Raw genomic sequence first — 14,848 nt, forward strand, 5'->3', positions numbered from 1 at the left:
TTCCCCTTCCTGCTTTTTTTGCCCCTTCCTGTTTTTTTTCCCCTTCCTGCTTTTTTTGCCCCTTCCTGTTTTTTTTGCCCCTTCCTGTTTTTTTTGCCCCTTCCTGTTTTTGCCCCGGTACGTCCCCCATGAGGGTGCTCAGCTCCCCAAATCTTTTTTTTTTACCTAAAGCTGGCAAACTGGCCTTGGAAAAGGGGAGACAACAAAGAGGAAACATTCAGCCCCCGTAGCTGTCGGTGGGGGTGGGGAATTATATTCGAGGTCTGAACTTTGGTTGATTCGTTCATCACCAGCCCTGAGCCTCCCTGTTGGATTGGCCATTACGGGGCAATCTATGAACACATCATACCAGAGCGCCATGTTTGGATGGAAGTTGTTGCCATATAATATCATCCACACGGGGGCGACAGAGATATCGGGGTGGAAAGTTACATTGTTGGCAGAGTTCATAGAGACCTGTTACTGTGTAGGCGTGGCGTGGTGTCAGGGCGTGGCGTGGTGTCAGGGCGTGGCGTGGTGTCAGGACGTGGCGTGGTGTCAGGGCGTGGCGTGGTGTCAGGACGTGGCGTGGTGTCAGGACGTGGCGTGGTGTCAGGGCGGGGCGTTCATGAACTAGTCTCCGTGTGCGTCCAATAGTCTGCATTGTTACACATATGTAATACACATAATATGGTCAGAGGTACGGAGTGCCGGGGGCAGGACTATGTCACTGCTATGTGTCTGTACAGCCCTGCGGTATATGTCAGAGCTATATATTGTATCATAATAATAGGATGTGACTGCGGGGGAGGGGACATTAGAGTGTAAGCTCCTCTGGTACAGATACTGATGGGACTGTGGGGGAGGGGACATTAGAGTGTAAGCTCCTCTGGTACAGATACTGATGGGACTGTGGGGGAGGGGACATTAGAGTGTAAGCTCCTCTGGTACAGAGACCGATGGGACTGTGGGGGAGGGGACATTAGAGCGTAAGCTCCTCTGCTACACAGACTGATGTGGCTGTGGGGGAGGGGACATTAGAGTGTAAGCTCCTCTGGTACACACACTGTCGGGACTGTGGGGGAGGGGACATTAGAGTGTCAGCTCCTCTGGTACAGAGACTGATGTGACTGCGGGGGGAGGGACATTAGAGCGTAAGCTCCTCCGGTACAGAGACTGATGGGACTGTGGGGGAGGGGACATTAGAGTGTCAGCTCCTCTGGTACAGAGACTGATGGGACTGTGGGGGAGGGGACATTAGAGTGTAAGCTCCTCTGGTACAGAGACTGATGGGACTGCGGGGGAGGGGACATTAGAGTGTAAGCTCCTCTGGTACAGAGACTGATGGGACTGCGGGGGAGGGGACATTAGAGTGTAAGCTCCTCTGGTACAGAGACTGATGGGACTGCGGGGGAGGGGACATTAGAGTGTAAGCTCCTCTGGTACAGAGACTGATGGGACTGTGGGGGAGGGGACATTAGAGCGTAAGCTCCTCTGGTACACAGACTGATGTGACTGTGGGGGAGGGGACATTAGAGCGTAAGCTCCTCTGGTACACAGACTGATGTGACTGCGGGGGAGGGGACATTAGAGCGTAAGCTCCTCTGGTACAGAGACTGATGGGACTGTGGGGGAGGGGACATTAGAGTGTAAGCTCCTCTGGTACAGAGACTGATGGGACTGTGGGGGAGGGGACATTAGAGTGTAAGCTCCTCTGGTACAGAGACCGATGGGACTGTGGGGGAGGGGACATTAGAGCGTAAGCTCCTCCGGTACAGAGACTGATGGGACTGCGGGGGAGGGGACATTAGAGCGTAAGCTCCTCTGGTACACAGACCGATGGGACTGCGGGGGAGGGGACATTAGAGTGTAAGCTCCTCTGAACACTGAGCTGTAGCTGTGAGTTGGGGCCATTATTCTCATGCAGCATTTGGGGGCCCCTCTTCCTGGGCAGAAGGGCGGAATGGGAAAGGTTGCAGTGTGCCTGGAGTGCGGTTCTGTCTGCCATCACTCAATATTCCTTCTCTCTCCTTCTATTCGCAGTGTTCTGGATGATGAGAGTAGTAGTCTTCGGCAGCAGAAACTTGACAGACAGGTGAGTTGATGACATTGGAGGGCCCTTCATGATCCCATCCTCCAGTCCACCACTAGGGGCGCCTCGCCTGTTCCGCAGATAATTCCGAGTATTCTTCGTCTTCGGATGGATATTCGCGGGTCGCACATTTTATGTGTAAAGAGAAATCTATTAGTGAGGAGAAGTTCAGCGCAAACTGAATGTCAAAATGATGATGAGATTCAGGAATGTCAGAAGACAAACTTTCATGCAAATCTAGACTTTTCCTGTAAATTCTGATCTTGGCCCCGCCCTCTCTCATCTTCAGTCTTTCTATTGGTCCACGGGTCAGTCCATCATAGTAAAGGACATAGAGGACACCTTTATCAGAGAGTCAAAAACCAGGCAGACATGGGGCCCCGGACTTGGATCCTGTATCCACCAATCAGCGGGTGTTACCATAAAGAAAGCTCCGCCCCAAGTGGGCGACGGCCTCCTGCATTGAGAAATCTAAGTGAGACTGTGCTACAGTGCTGCACCACCCCTGTGCCCAATCCCGGGACTGATAGGTGCTGCACCACCCCTGTGCCCAATCCCGGGACTGATAGGTGCTGCACCACCCCTGTGCCCAATCCCGGGACTGATAGGTGCTGCACCACCCCTGTGCACAATCATGGGACTGATAGGTGCTGCACCACCCCTGTGCACAATCCCGGGACTGATAGGTGCTGCACCACCCCTGTGCCCAATCCCGGGACTGATAGGTGCTGCACCACCCCTGTGCCCAATCCCGGGACTGATAGGTGCTGCACCACCCCTGTGCACAATCCCGGGACTGATAGGTGCTGCACCACCCCTGTGCAAAATCCCGGGACTGGTAGGTGCTGCACCACCCCTGTGCACAATGCTGACCTGTTATAAGTATTCCGTACTCCTCCCCCATTCCTGACCTGTTATAAGTATTCCGTACTCCTCCCCCACTCCTGACCTGTTATAAGTATTCCGTACTCCTCCCCCACTCCTGACCTGTTATAAGTATTCCGTACTCCTCCCCCACTCCTGACCTGTTATAAGTATTCCGTTCTCCTCCCCCACTCCTGACCTGTTATAAGTATTCCGTACTCCTCCCCCACTCCTGACCTGTTATAAGTATTCCGTACTCCTCCCCCACTCCTGATCTGTTATAAGTATTCCGTTCTCCTCCCCCACTCCTGACCTGTTATAAGTATTCCGTACTCCTCCCCCACTCCTGACCTGTTATAAGTATTTCTGAGCTCCATATTTAAAAGTAACCTGAGAGAACTATTATATCTACTTTTGCTGAGCTCTCCTCCTCCTCTTCTGAAAATGCTAGTTTCCTGGCTTTCATGAAAGTCCCTCATTTCTTCCTGAATCACTAGCTCAGGACAAACCTGCAGACCAGGTGACCTTCACTTGCTGCATGATTGTTCCAGGTCAGTGAGCAATGCCAGGTATAGAGGAGCACAGAATAGTAGACATGCAGCCAGAGCCAGGCACTTGGCATTTCCTTGGCAGACTGAGATTCGGGGTACAGATGATCCCCTCCACATTCCTCAAAAGACTGTTACAAAATGTATCTTTTCTGGTGAAATCATTCGGCTGAAGAGCTGACAGTCTAAGCACTGTTTCCATTTTGTTTTCTTTGTATCGCACATCATTTGTACGTTTATCTCTGACCGCAGCGCGCACTTTTAGAGCAGAAGCAGAAGAAGAAGCGTCAGGAGCCCCTCATGGTCCAGTCTAATGTGGACGGCCGGGCGCGAACCCGCAGGATGAAGCAATCGGAGGAGCAGGCGCCCCTGGTGGAGTCCTATCACAGCAGCAACAGCAGCACCATATACCACGGTAAACCTCTAGGAGGCGCTGTGCGGGGGGGGGGGGGGGTGAATGCAAGTGCTTGACAGAAGAAGACTGCGCAGTGGGTGGAGCTTATCTCACAGACGGGATTGTTATACCTATCAGGTTGTCTGACCAGCGGAACTCTTATAGTAAGTCAGGGAAGAGCTGCGTACGTCTTCATATATCGCCAACATAGTCTGTGGCACTGCATGTTCCACTTCATCCTCTGTACCAGAGGAGCTTACACTCTAATGTCCCCTCCCCCACAGTCCCATCAGTCTCTATACAGAGGAGCTTACACTCTAATGTCCCCTCCCCCACAGTCCCATCAGTCTCTATACAGAGGAGCTTACACTCTAATGTCCCCTCCCCCACAGTCCCATCAGTCTCTATACAGAGGAGCTTACACTCTAATGTCCCCTCCCCCACAGTCCCATCAGTCTCTATACAGAGGAGCTTACACTCTAATGTCCCCTCCCCCACAGTCCCATCAGTCTCTATACAGAGGAGCTTACGCTCTAATGTCCCCTCCCCCACAGTCACATCAGTCTCTATACAGAGGAGCTTACACTCTAATATCCCCTCCCCCACAGTCCCATCAGTCTCTGTACAGAGGAGCTTACACTCCAATGCCCCCTCCCCCACAGTCCCATCAGTCTCTGTACCAGAGGAGCTTACACTCTAATGTCCCCTCCCCCACAGTCACATCAGTCTCTGTACCAGAGGAGCTTACACTCTAATGTCCCCTCCCCCACAGTCCCATCAGTCTCTATACAGAGGAGCTTACACTCTAATGTCCCCTCCCCCACAGTCCCATCAGTCTCTATACAGAGGAGCTTACACTCTAATGTCCCCTCCCCCACAGTCCCATCAGTCTCTATACAGAGGAGCTTACACTCTAATGTCCCCTCCCCCACAGTCCCATCAGTCTCTATACAGAGGAGCTTACGCTCTAATGTCCCCTCCCCCACAGTCACATCAGTCTCTATACAGAGGAGCTTACACTCTAATATCCCCTCCCCCACAGTCCCATCAGTCTCTGTACAGAGGAGCTTACACTCCAATGCCCCCTCCCCCACAGTCCCATCAGTCTCTGTACCAGAGGAGCTTACACTCTAATGTCCCCTCCCCCACAGTCACATCAGTCTCTGTACCAGAGGAGCTTACACACTAATGTCTCCTCCCCCACAGTCCCATCAGTCTCTGTACCAGAGGAGCTTACACTCCAATGCCCCCTCCCCCACAGTCACATCAGTCTCTGTACCAGAGGAGCTTACACACTAATGTCTCCTCCCCCACAGTCCCATCAGTCTCTGTACCAGAGGAGCTTACACTCCAATGCCCCCTCCCCCACAGTCACATCAGTCTCTGTACCAGAGGAGCTTACGCTCTAATGTCCCCTCCCCTGCAGTCATATCAGTCTCTGTACCAGAGGAGCTTACGCTCTAATGTCCCCTCCCCCGCAGTCCCATCAGTCTCTGTACCAGAGGAGCTTATGCTCTAATGTCCCCTCCCCCGCAGTCACATCATTCTCTGTACCAGAGGAGCTTACGCTCTAATGTCCCCTCCCCCGCAGTCATATCAGTCTCTGTACCAGAGGAGCTTACGCTCTAATGTCCCCTCCCCCGCAGTCCCATCAGTCTCTGTACCAGAGGAGCTTACGCTCTAATGTCCCCTCCCCCGCAGTCACATCATTCTCTGTACCAGAGGAGCTTACGCTCTAATGTCCCCTCCCCCACAGTCACATCATTCTCTGTACCAGAGGAGCTTACGCTCTAATGTCCCCTCCCCCACAGTCATAGCAGTCTCTGTACCAGAGGAGCTTACGCTCTAATGTCCCCTCCCCCACAGTCATAGCAGTCTCTGTACCAGAGGAGCTTACGCTCTAATATCCCCTCCCCCGCAGTCCCATCAGTCTCTGTACCAGAGGAGCTGACGCTCTAATGTCCCCTCCCCCACAGTCCCATCAGTCTCTGTACCAGAGGAGCTTACGCTCTAATGTCCCCTCCCCCACAGTCCCATCAGTCTCTGTACCAGAGGAGCTTACGCTCTAATGTCCCCTCCCCCACAGTCCCATCAGTCTCTGTACAGAGGAGCTTACACTCTAATGTCCCCTCCCCCGCAGTCACACATTAATGTACAGTATATATATATATACAGTCCAGTGGTCTCCATGGTTGGGCCCAGTGCTCTCTGTAATCAGCACTCAGTAACAGACGCGGTCAGACACGCCCCTCCCTTTCTGGAGGTTTCCATTTCTGAGGTCAGAGTTCTCCGGCGATGAATGCGTTGTTTTCACAGGTGAAGTCGTCTTCCTGCGCTCTCATTTCTCAGCCGTCATGGCGGTGCAGGTCTTGTTCCTCATATGACGCGGCGGCGTTGCGTCCTCCGGTTCCGTTTCGCGCCCACCTTGATTCATCACCAATTAACCCCGTCATGGAGGTCAAACCTATTAATCTTTCCCTCCGGATCATAAATCGTTTTGTAGAAGGAGCGCCGCCGCCGAATGACGGATCATATTATACCGCGCCTCGTTAATTACGCCGCCATTCCGGGCCGGCCGGGAATTCTCCCCGGCAACAGCATCTCCCTTCATTCACGCATTTCTCCTGCAGATCTTCCTGTCAGCTTTTTCATTGATTGCGGAGAGAATGGCGGCGGGCGCGTACTTCTTAATGTGAGGTTCCGCTCGACTCGCTGTAATTGGCTGTTTGGGGGAAACGGAGGAATAACGACAATAAAATAATGTGATTGTTCATTTATTGGGGGGGGGGGGGCAGAATGAATTTCAGTGAAGATGAACTCCCAGAATATCAATTTATTTTTCTGCCCATTTAGGGCGTTCTCCTGTAGGTGGCAGTGTAACCCCAAAAGTCAGTGACACCCTTAAAGAGAACCAGAGACACTGTCCACAAACATGCACTGGTGTCAGTGGGAGGAATAGTGCTCCATCATTGGTGTCAGTGGGAGGAATAGTGCTCCATCATTGGTGTCAGTGGGAGGAATAGTGCCCCATCATTGGTGTCAGTGGGAGGAATAGTGCTCCATCATTGGTGTCAGTGGGAGGAATAGTGCCCCATCGTTGGTGTCAGTGGGAGGAATAGTGCCCCATCATTGGTGTCAGTGGGAGGAATAGTGCCCCATCATTGGTGTCAGTGGGAGGAATAGCGCCCCATCATTGGTGTCAGTGGGAGGAATAGTGCCCCATCATTGGTGTCAGTGGGAGGAATAGTGCCCCATCATTGGTGTCAGTGGGAGGAATAGTGTTCCATCATTGGTGTCAGTGGGAGGAATAGTGCCCCATCATTGGTGTCAGTGGGAGGAATAGTGCCCCATCATTGGTATCAGTGGGAGGAATAGTGCCCCATCATTGGTGTCAGTGGGAGGAATAGTGCTCCATCATTGGTGTCAGTGGGAGGAATAGTGCCCCATCATTGGTATCAGTGGGAGGAATAGTGCCCCATCATTGGTGTCAGTGGGGGGAATAGTGCTCCATCATTGGTGTCAATGGGAGGAATAGTGCCCCATCATTGGTGTCAGTGGGAGGAATAGTGTTCCATCATTGGTGTCAGTGGGAGGAATAGTGCCCCATCATTGGTGTCAGTGAAGGAATAGTGCCCCATCATTGGTGTCAGTGGGAGGAATAGTGCCCCATCATTGGTGTCAGTGGGAGGAATAGTGCCCCATCATTGGTGTCAATGAAGGAATAGTGCCCCATCATTGGTGTCAGTGGGAGGAATAGTGCCCCATCATTGGTGTCAGTGGGAGGAATAGTGCCCCATCATTGGTGTCAGTGGGAGGAATAGTGCTCCATCATTGGTGTCAGTGGGAGGAATAGTGTCCCATCATTGGTGTCAGTGGGAGGAATAGTGCCCCATGATTGGTGTCAGTGGGAGGAATAGTGCCCCATCATTGATGTCAGTGGGAGGAATAGTGCCCCATCATTGGTATCAGTGGGGGGAATAGTGCCCCATCATTGGTGTCAGTGGGAGGAATAGTGCCCCATCATTGGTGTCAGTGGGAGGAATAGTGTTCCATCATTGGTGTCAGTGGGAGGAATAGTGCCCCATCATTGGTGTCAGTGGGAGGAATAGTGCCCCATCATTGGTGTCAGTGGGAGGAATAGTACCCCATCATTGGTGTCAGTGGGAGGAATAGTGCCCCATCATTGGTGTCAGTGGGAGGAATAATGCCCAGAGGGCCAAAAAAAGGCAAGGAAAGGGCTGCATCTGGCCCCTCGGTCGCAGTGTAGAGACCAATGCACTACAGTAAAACTACGGGAGGGGGCGGAGACAAGACCAGTCCCCCCCACCCCCACAAGGAGAGAGCAGAGCTCATGGCAGGGGCATTAGGCTCCACCCAAAACAGAAAACTACAGGAGGAGGCGGAGACAAGACCAGTTGCCCTGCAGAAGGATAGAGGGCAGCAGTGAGCGGTCTTTATCCCAGGAAGTCTCATGATGGATTCCTGCCCAGATCTGGGAGAAGAAAGATGGCCGATGGATTTAGACGATATTTCGCTATCCTGGGGTTCAGCGTTAATTGACCCTAAATAACGAGGGGGGGCAGCGGTAAATCTTTTATAAACTCATTATTTTTTGATCAGTTCTAACAATTTTAGCCTAAATTGAAAATATTCTTGGTTATCCGTGCCATGACCGCTCCTCTATCCGCGCCGTGACCGCTCCTCTATCCGCGCCGTGACCGCTCCTCTATCCGCGCCGTGACCGCTCCTCTCTCCGCGCCGTGACCGCTCCTCTCTCCGCGCCGTGACCGCTCCTCTATCCGCGCCGTGACCGCTCCTCTATCCGCGCCGTGACCGCTCCTCTCTCCGCGCCGTGACCGCTCCTCTCTCCGCGCCGTGACCGCTCCTCTATCCGCGCTGTGACCGCTCCTCTATCTCCGCACCGTGACAGCTCCTCTATCCGCGCCGTGACCGCTCCTCTATCTCCGCACCGTGACCGCTCCTCTATCCGTGCCGTGACCGCTCCTCTATCCGTGCCGTGACCGCTCCTCTATCCGTGCCGTGACCGCTCCTCTATCCGCGCTGTGACCGCTCCTCTATCCACGCTGTGACCGCTCCTCTATCCGTGCCGTGACCGCTCCTCTATCTCCGCACCGTGACCGCTCCTCTATCTCCGCACCGTGACCGCTCCTCTATCCGCACTGTGACCGCTCCTCTATCAACGCCGTGACTGCTCCTCTATCTGCGCCGTGACCGCTCCTCTATCTCCACACCGTGACCGCTCCTCTATCCGTGCCGTGACCGCTCCTCTATCCGCGCTGTGACCGCTCCTCTATCTGCGCCGTGACAGCTCCTCTATCCGCGCCGTGACCGCTCCTCTATCTGCGCCGTGACCGCTCCTCTATCAGCGCCGTGACCGCTCCTCTATCCGCGCCGTGACCGCTCCTCTATCCGCGCCGTGACCGCTCCTCTATCTGCGCCGTGACCGCTCCTCTATCTGCGCCGTGACCGCTCCTCTATCCGCGCCGTGACCGCTCCTCTATCCGCGCCGTGACCGCTCCTCTATCTCCGCACCGTGACCGCTCCTCTATCCGTGCCGTGACCGCTCCTCTATCCGCGCCGTGACCGCTCCTCTATCCGCGCCGTGACCGCTCCTCTATCCGCGCTGTGACCGCTCCTCTATCTGCGCCGTGACAGCTCCTCTATCCGCGCCGTGACCGCTCCTCTATCCGCGCCGTGACCGCTCCTCTATCAGCGCCGTGACCGCTCCTCTATCTGCGCCGTGACCGCTCCTCTATCCGCGCCGTGACCGCTCCTCTATCTGCGCCGTGACCGCTCCTCTATCCGCGCCGTGACCGCTCCTCTATCCGCGCCGTGACCGCTCCTCTATCCGCGCCGTGACCGCTCCTCTATCCGCGCCGTGACCACTCCTCGTTCAAAAGGAATTCTTCGTGAGGCTCCTTTACATGACGGTGTAATATTCCATCTTGGGGATTGTTACATTGTATCCTCCTCCGCTGACCGCGCCGGATTCCGCGCCTATTGTCTTCCATCCACTAAATGCGTCTCTTTATCTGAAGCCAACAATGGGCTCCGTCTTTCCGACATTCCACAACAATGGGCCCCGTCTTTCCGACATTCCACAACAATGGGCCCCGTCTTTCCGACATTCCACAACAATGGGCCCCGTCTTTCCGACATTCCACAACAATGGCGCACCCGGCGCTTTTCTATACAGAGTCCTTCATCCGAGCCGCGGTGAGAGGAAAGACGGGGCGAACCGCAGTCCTGTCCTTCACCTCCTCCCACCATCCTTCTCCCCTCTCGTAGAGGCAACTCGGGTGGCGGAATCGTCAGAGGGAGGGAGCGGCACGACGGAGGGAGCGGCACGACAGAGGGAGCGGCACGACGGAGGGAGCGGCACCACGGAGGGAGCGGCACGACGGAGGGAGCGGCACCACGGAGGGAGCGGCACCACAGAGGGAGCGGCACCACGGAGGGAGCGGCACGACGGAGAGTTTTGGGCCAAAATCAGGAGATATCAGACATTGTGATAATTGGGAAAGATAAAATAAGGGGGGGGGGGTTAAATATCTCCTGAGGGTCTTGGAAGCTCCTTTCACCTATCCTGGACCCAATGCCAGGACAAGGTCCTTTAGCACCCAAGGGGAAAAGGTCAAAGTGGGCCCCCTAAGAACATTCAGCACCCAAGGAAGGCACCTCTTCTGCCTACCCCAGGTCTGGTCCTTTTCTTGTGCCAAAAAAAAAAAATCTGAGGGCCCTCCTTATTGGTAGAGGACAGATATCCAGAAGCCCCACACCCAAAGACCCCACAACACTGGCCCGGTGGTTGTGGGGGTCCTGGGTGCAAGGCTTATGGGAATCTGCCTTCTTCCGCCCACCCCTTGGTCTGGTACTGTTCTAGTGGCCCTCCCAGGGGGCCCTCCTTATTGGTAAAGAGGGCAGATTTCCATAAGCCCCACACCCAAAGACCCCCACAACACTGGCCCGGTGGTTGTGGGGGTCTTCAGGTACAAGGATTATGGTAATCTACCTTCTTCTGCCCACCCCTCAGTCCAGTCCTGTTCTTGTGCCAAAAAAAAAAATATCTAGGGGCCCCAATTATTGGTAGAGATGGGGGATTTCCATAAGCCCCACACTCCAAGGACCCCTGGCCCATGGTTGTGGGGGTCTTCGGGTGCAGGATTTATGAGGATCTACCCTCTTCTGCCCACCCCTCGGTCCGGTCCTGTTCTCGTGCCAAAAAAAATAAATCTGGGGGCCCTCCTTTTTGGTAAAGAGGTTTCCATAAGCCCCACACCCAAAGACCCCCCCCCCCAACACCGGCCCGGTGGTTATGGGGGTCTTTGAGTGCGGGGGCTATGGGAATCTACCCTCTTCTGCCCACCCCTTGGTCTGGTCCTGTTCTTGTGCCCCCCAAAAAAAATCAGGGGGCCCTCCTTATTGGTAAAGAGGGCGGATTTCCATAAGCCCAACACCCAAAGACCCCCACAACACTCACCCGGTGGTTGTGGGGTCTTCAGGTACGGGGCTTATGAGGATCTACCTTCTTCTGCCCACCCCTCAGTCCAGTCCTGTTCTCCTTATTGGTAGAGATGGCGGGTGTAAGCTCATCCCTATTTTCAATCAATAAAAATCTGCAGTTTTTATCAAAACAGTCCCTTGTGATCCTGCCATGTAGGTCCTTGTTCAGGCACTTCCTGTTACAGGGTGACAACGCTGTATTTCTGCCTCCCAGTTTCTCTCTTGCGTTGTCACCCTGTCACATGGGCTTCCAATGGAATCGAGACACGTGACACAGACACGGTCCGCTGTTGTCTCGAAAATCCATCCCGGGAAATGGCAGGCAGCCGTCACTGGGGGTGTATGGAGACAGGGAGTGGCTGCAAAGAGGCTGCAGGAGATCAGCAGTAGCTGACAAAAGGGAATGCACAGAGCCTGGAGCACATCATCAGCACGTCGTCAGCACGTCATCAGCACGTCATCAGCACGTCATCAGCACGTCGTCAGCACGTCATCAGCACGTCATCAGAACGTCATCAGCACGTCATCAGCACGTCGTCAGCACGTCATCAGCACGTCATCAGCATGTCATCATCAGCACGTCATCAGCACGTCATCAGCACGTCATCAGCACGTCATCAGCACGTTATCAGCACGTCATCAGCACGTCATCAGCACGTTATCAGCACGTCATCAGCATGTCAGCAGCACGTTATCAGCATGTCATCAGCACGTCATCAGCACGTCATCAGCACGTCATCAGCACGTCATCAGCGCGTCATCAGCACGTCATCAGCGCGTCATCAGCACGTCATCAGCATGTCATCATCAGCACGTCATCAGCACGTCATCAGCACGTCATCAGCACGTTATCAGCACGTCATCAGCACGTCATCAGCACGTTATCAGCACGTCATCAGCATGTCAGCAGCACGTTATCAGCATGTCATCAGCACGTCATCAGCACGTCATCAGCACGTCATCAGCACGTCATCAGCGCGTCATCAGCACGTCATCAGCGCGTCATCAGCACGTCATCAGCACGTCATCACATGTCATCTGGTTGGCTGATTCCTCTGCAAATTCGCACTTTAATCCGGACTTTTCTCGGCTCTCTTCCCGCGCTCGGAGGGGTTAAACTCGGACGCATTTTTCTTTCTTTTGCCGCAAAACTGTAATAAAAGTAAAACGATCTTTTCGACCTTCCGCCTGCGATGGCCTTTATTAATTCCCGACCGCGGCCGCCGGTCTCCGAGGGCTCGCAAAGATCATCCCGCGTCTATAAATAGAGGGTTCCAAGCGCAGGGACGGCGTTCGATGCGTCTGCGGAATCCCAGCGATTATTTCTTCTGTGTTTGTTGAATAAAAAAGTCGGCTGATAATTAAAGTGCAACTCCGACCAAAAAGCATTTATCATCAGAAACATAGGCGGGGGTTGCAGGAGTATTGAGGCGTGTTCTTCTGCGTGATGACGTGCGTCATGTGAGAACAGTCCATTCATTTGTATGGGCTGCCTAATGCACCAAAATGTTCCAGAAAGAGTACATGTGCAGGGATGGTGGGAACCTCTTATATTGGGCACAGCGGGCGTACAGACCCGGGAACTCAACACAGGGATGGTGGGAACCCCTCATAATGGGCACAGCGGGCATACAGACCCGGGAACTCAGCACAGGGATGGTGGGAACCCCTCGTAATGGGCACAGCAAGTGTACAGACCCGGGAACTCAGCACAGGGATGGTGGGAACCCCTCATAATGGGCACAGCGGGCGTACAGACCTGGGAACTCAGCACAGGGATGGTGGGAACCTCTTATAATGGGCACAGGGATGGTGGGAACCCCTCATAATGGGCACAGCGGGCGTACAGACCCGGGATCCCAGCACAGGGATGGTGGGAACCCCTCGTAATGGGCACAGCGGGGGTACAGACCCGGGATCCCAGCACAGGAATGGTGGGAACCGCTCGTAATGGACACAGGGATGGTGGGAACCCCTCATAATGGGCACAGCGGGGGTACAGACCCGGGATCCCAGCACAGGGATGGTGCTGATTGGCTGTTATGGATCCTTTGGATATGATCACCAATCTCTCCCTCCTCTATTAGATGACATTTCTGGTCCCCATGGAGGTGAGGGCCATTGTGTGTCGCTGCCAGTTTATCTCCTCTCTATAGGACGTCTTGTCATCTGGAAATAAATGGGACATAAAACGGATCTTTAGAGGAAGAGAAATGAGAGCATTAAATCGGCGTTTAGTGGGTAATAGATACACATTACAAGCCGAATCTTTCACGTCAAATAAAATTCGACGTTTAAGGCGACAATTCCCGGCGCGGCTCCATTTCCCCGTTATTTGTCGTTTTATTTCCTGGCCGGGGGAGGTGTCGGGTTTTGTGTCGTTCTCTTGTGGAGAAAATCATTTTCTGAGATTCTCAAGGACAGAACGAACGTTGGATCAGATTCCGCCGCCAAATCGATGTTTCTTATTAATATTGTGATATAGGCATTGTAATGACCGCCTGAGCTAAGGAACGGCAAATCCCAGAAGACCGTCAGCCACATTGTCTGTGTATTGTGCAAAGGAAACGTGCCAAACTGCTCTACAGAATCGTTTTCTGATTGGTTCATGGCTGGCACCAGGTATGGCTCACTTTCCATGGTTGGCACCAGGTACTGGGGGGGGTACAACTGGGGGGGTCAATGGTGGAGAAGGATCTGGGGGGGTCAATGGTGGAGAAGGATCTGGAGGGGTCAATGGTGGAGAAGGATCTGGGGGGGGGCCAATGGTGGAGAATGATCTGGGGGGGTCAATGGTGGAGAAGGATCTGGGGGAACAATGGTGGAGAAGGATCTGGGGGGGTCAGTGGTGGAGAAGGATCTGGAGAGGTCAATGGTGGAGAAGGATCTGGGGGGGTCAATGGTGGAGAAGGATCTGGGGGGGTCAATGGTGGAGAAGGATCTGGAGGGGTCAATGGTGGAGAAGGATCTGGGGGGGTCAATGGTGGAGAAGGATCTGGGGGGGGGGCAATGGTGGAGAAGGATCTGGGGGAACAATGGTGGAGAAGGATCTGGGGGGAACAATGGTGGAGAAGGATCTGGGGGGTCAATGGTGGAGAAGGATCTGGGGGGGTCAATGGTGGAGAAAGATCTGGGGGGATCAATGGTGGAGAAGGATCTGGAGGGGTCAATGGTGGAGAAGGATCTGGGGGGATCAATGGTGGAGAAGGATCTGGAGGGGTCAATGGTGGAGAAGGATCTGGGGGGGTCAATGGTGGAGAAGGATCTGGGGGGATCAATGGTGGAGAAGGATCTGGGGGGTCAGTGGTGGAAAAGGATCTGGGGGGGTCAATGGTGGAGAAGGATCTGGAGGGTTCAATGGTGGAGAAGGATCTGGGGGGTCAATGGTGGAGAAGGATCTTGGGGGGGGTCAATGGTGGAGAAGGATCTGGGGGGGGGGGGGTCAAT

At 54.1% G+C, this 14,848-nt stretch overlaps 1 protein-coding gene across 2 annotated transcripts in view; it reads left to right on the forward strand.

The window, feature by feature from the left end:
- The first annotated feature begins 1,927 nt into the window (after nt 1-1,927).
- Nucleotides 1,928-14,848, forward strand: part of LOC149429076 (tubby protein homolog) — a 70,037-nt gene continuing 57,116 nt past the window's right edge. Inside the window, exons 1-2 of one of the 2 annotated variants that reach the window (XM_089666760.1) lie at nt 1,928-2,074; nt 3,736-3,898. In XM_089666760.1, the coding sequence (XP_089522886.1) occupies nt 1,943-2,074; nt 3,736-3,898 (295 nt within the window). In that variant the 5' untranslated portion in view covers nt 1,928-1,942. The remainder of the gene's footprint in view (nt 2,075-3,735; nt 3,899-14,848) is intronic. The other variant, XM_089666759.1, reaches the window with a different exon arrangement.

This window comes from Staurois parvus, unplaced genomic scaffold, assembly GCF_062004578.1.
Source record: "Staurois parvus isolate SC_StPar_1 unplaced genomic scaffold, SC_StPar_1.0 ptg002825l, whole genome shotgun sequence".
In the NCBI taxonomy this organism is placed as follows: Eukaryota; Metazoa; Chordata; class Amphibia; order Anura; family Ranidae; genus Staurois; species Staurois parvus.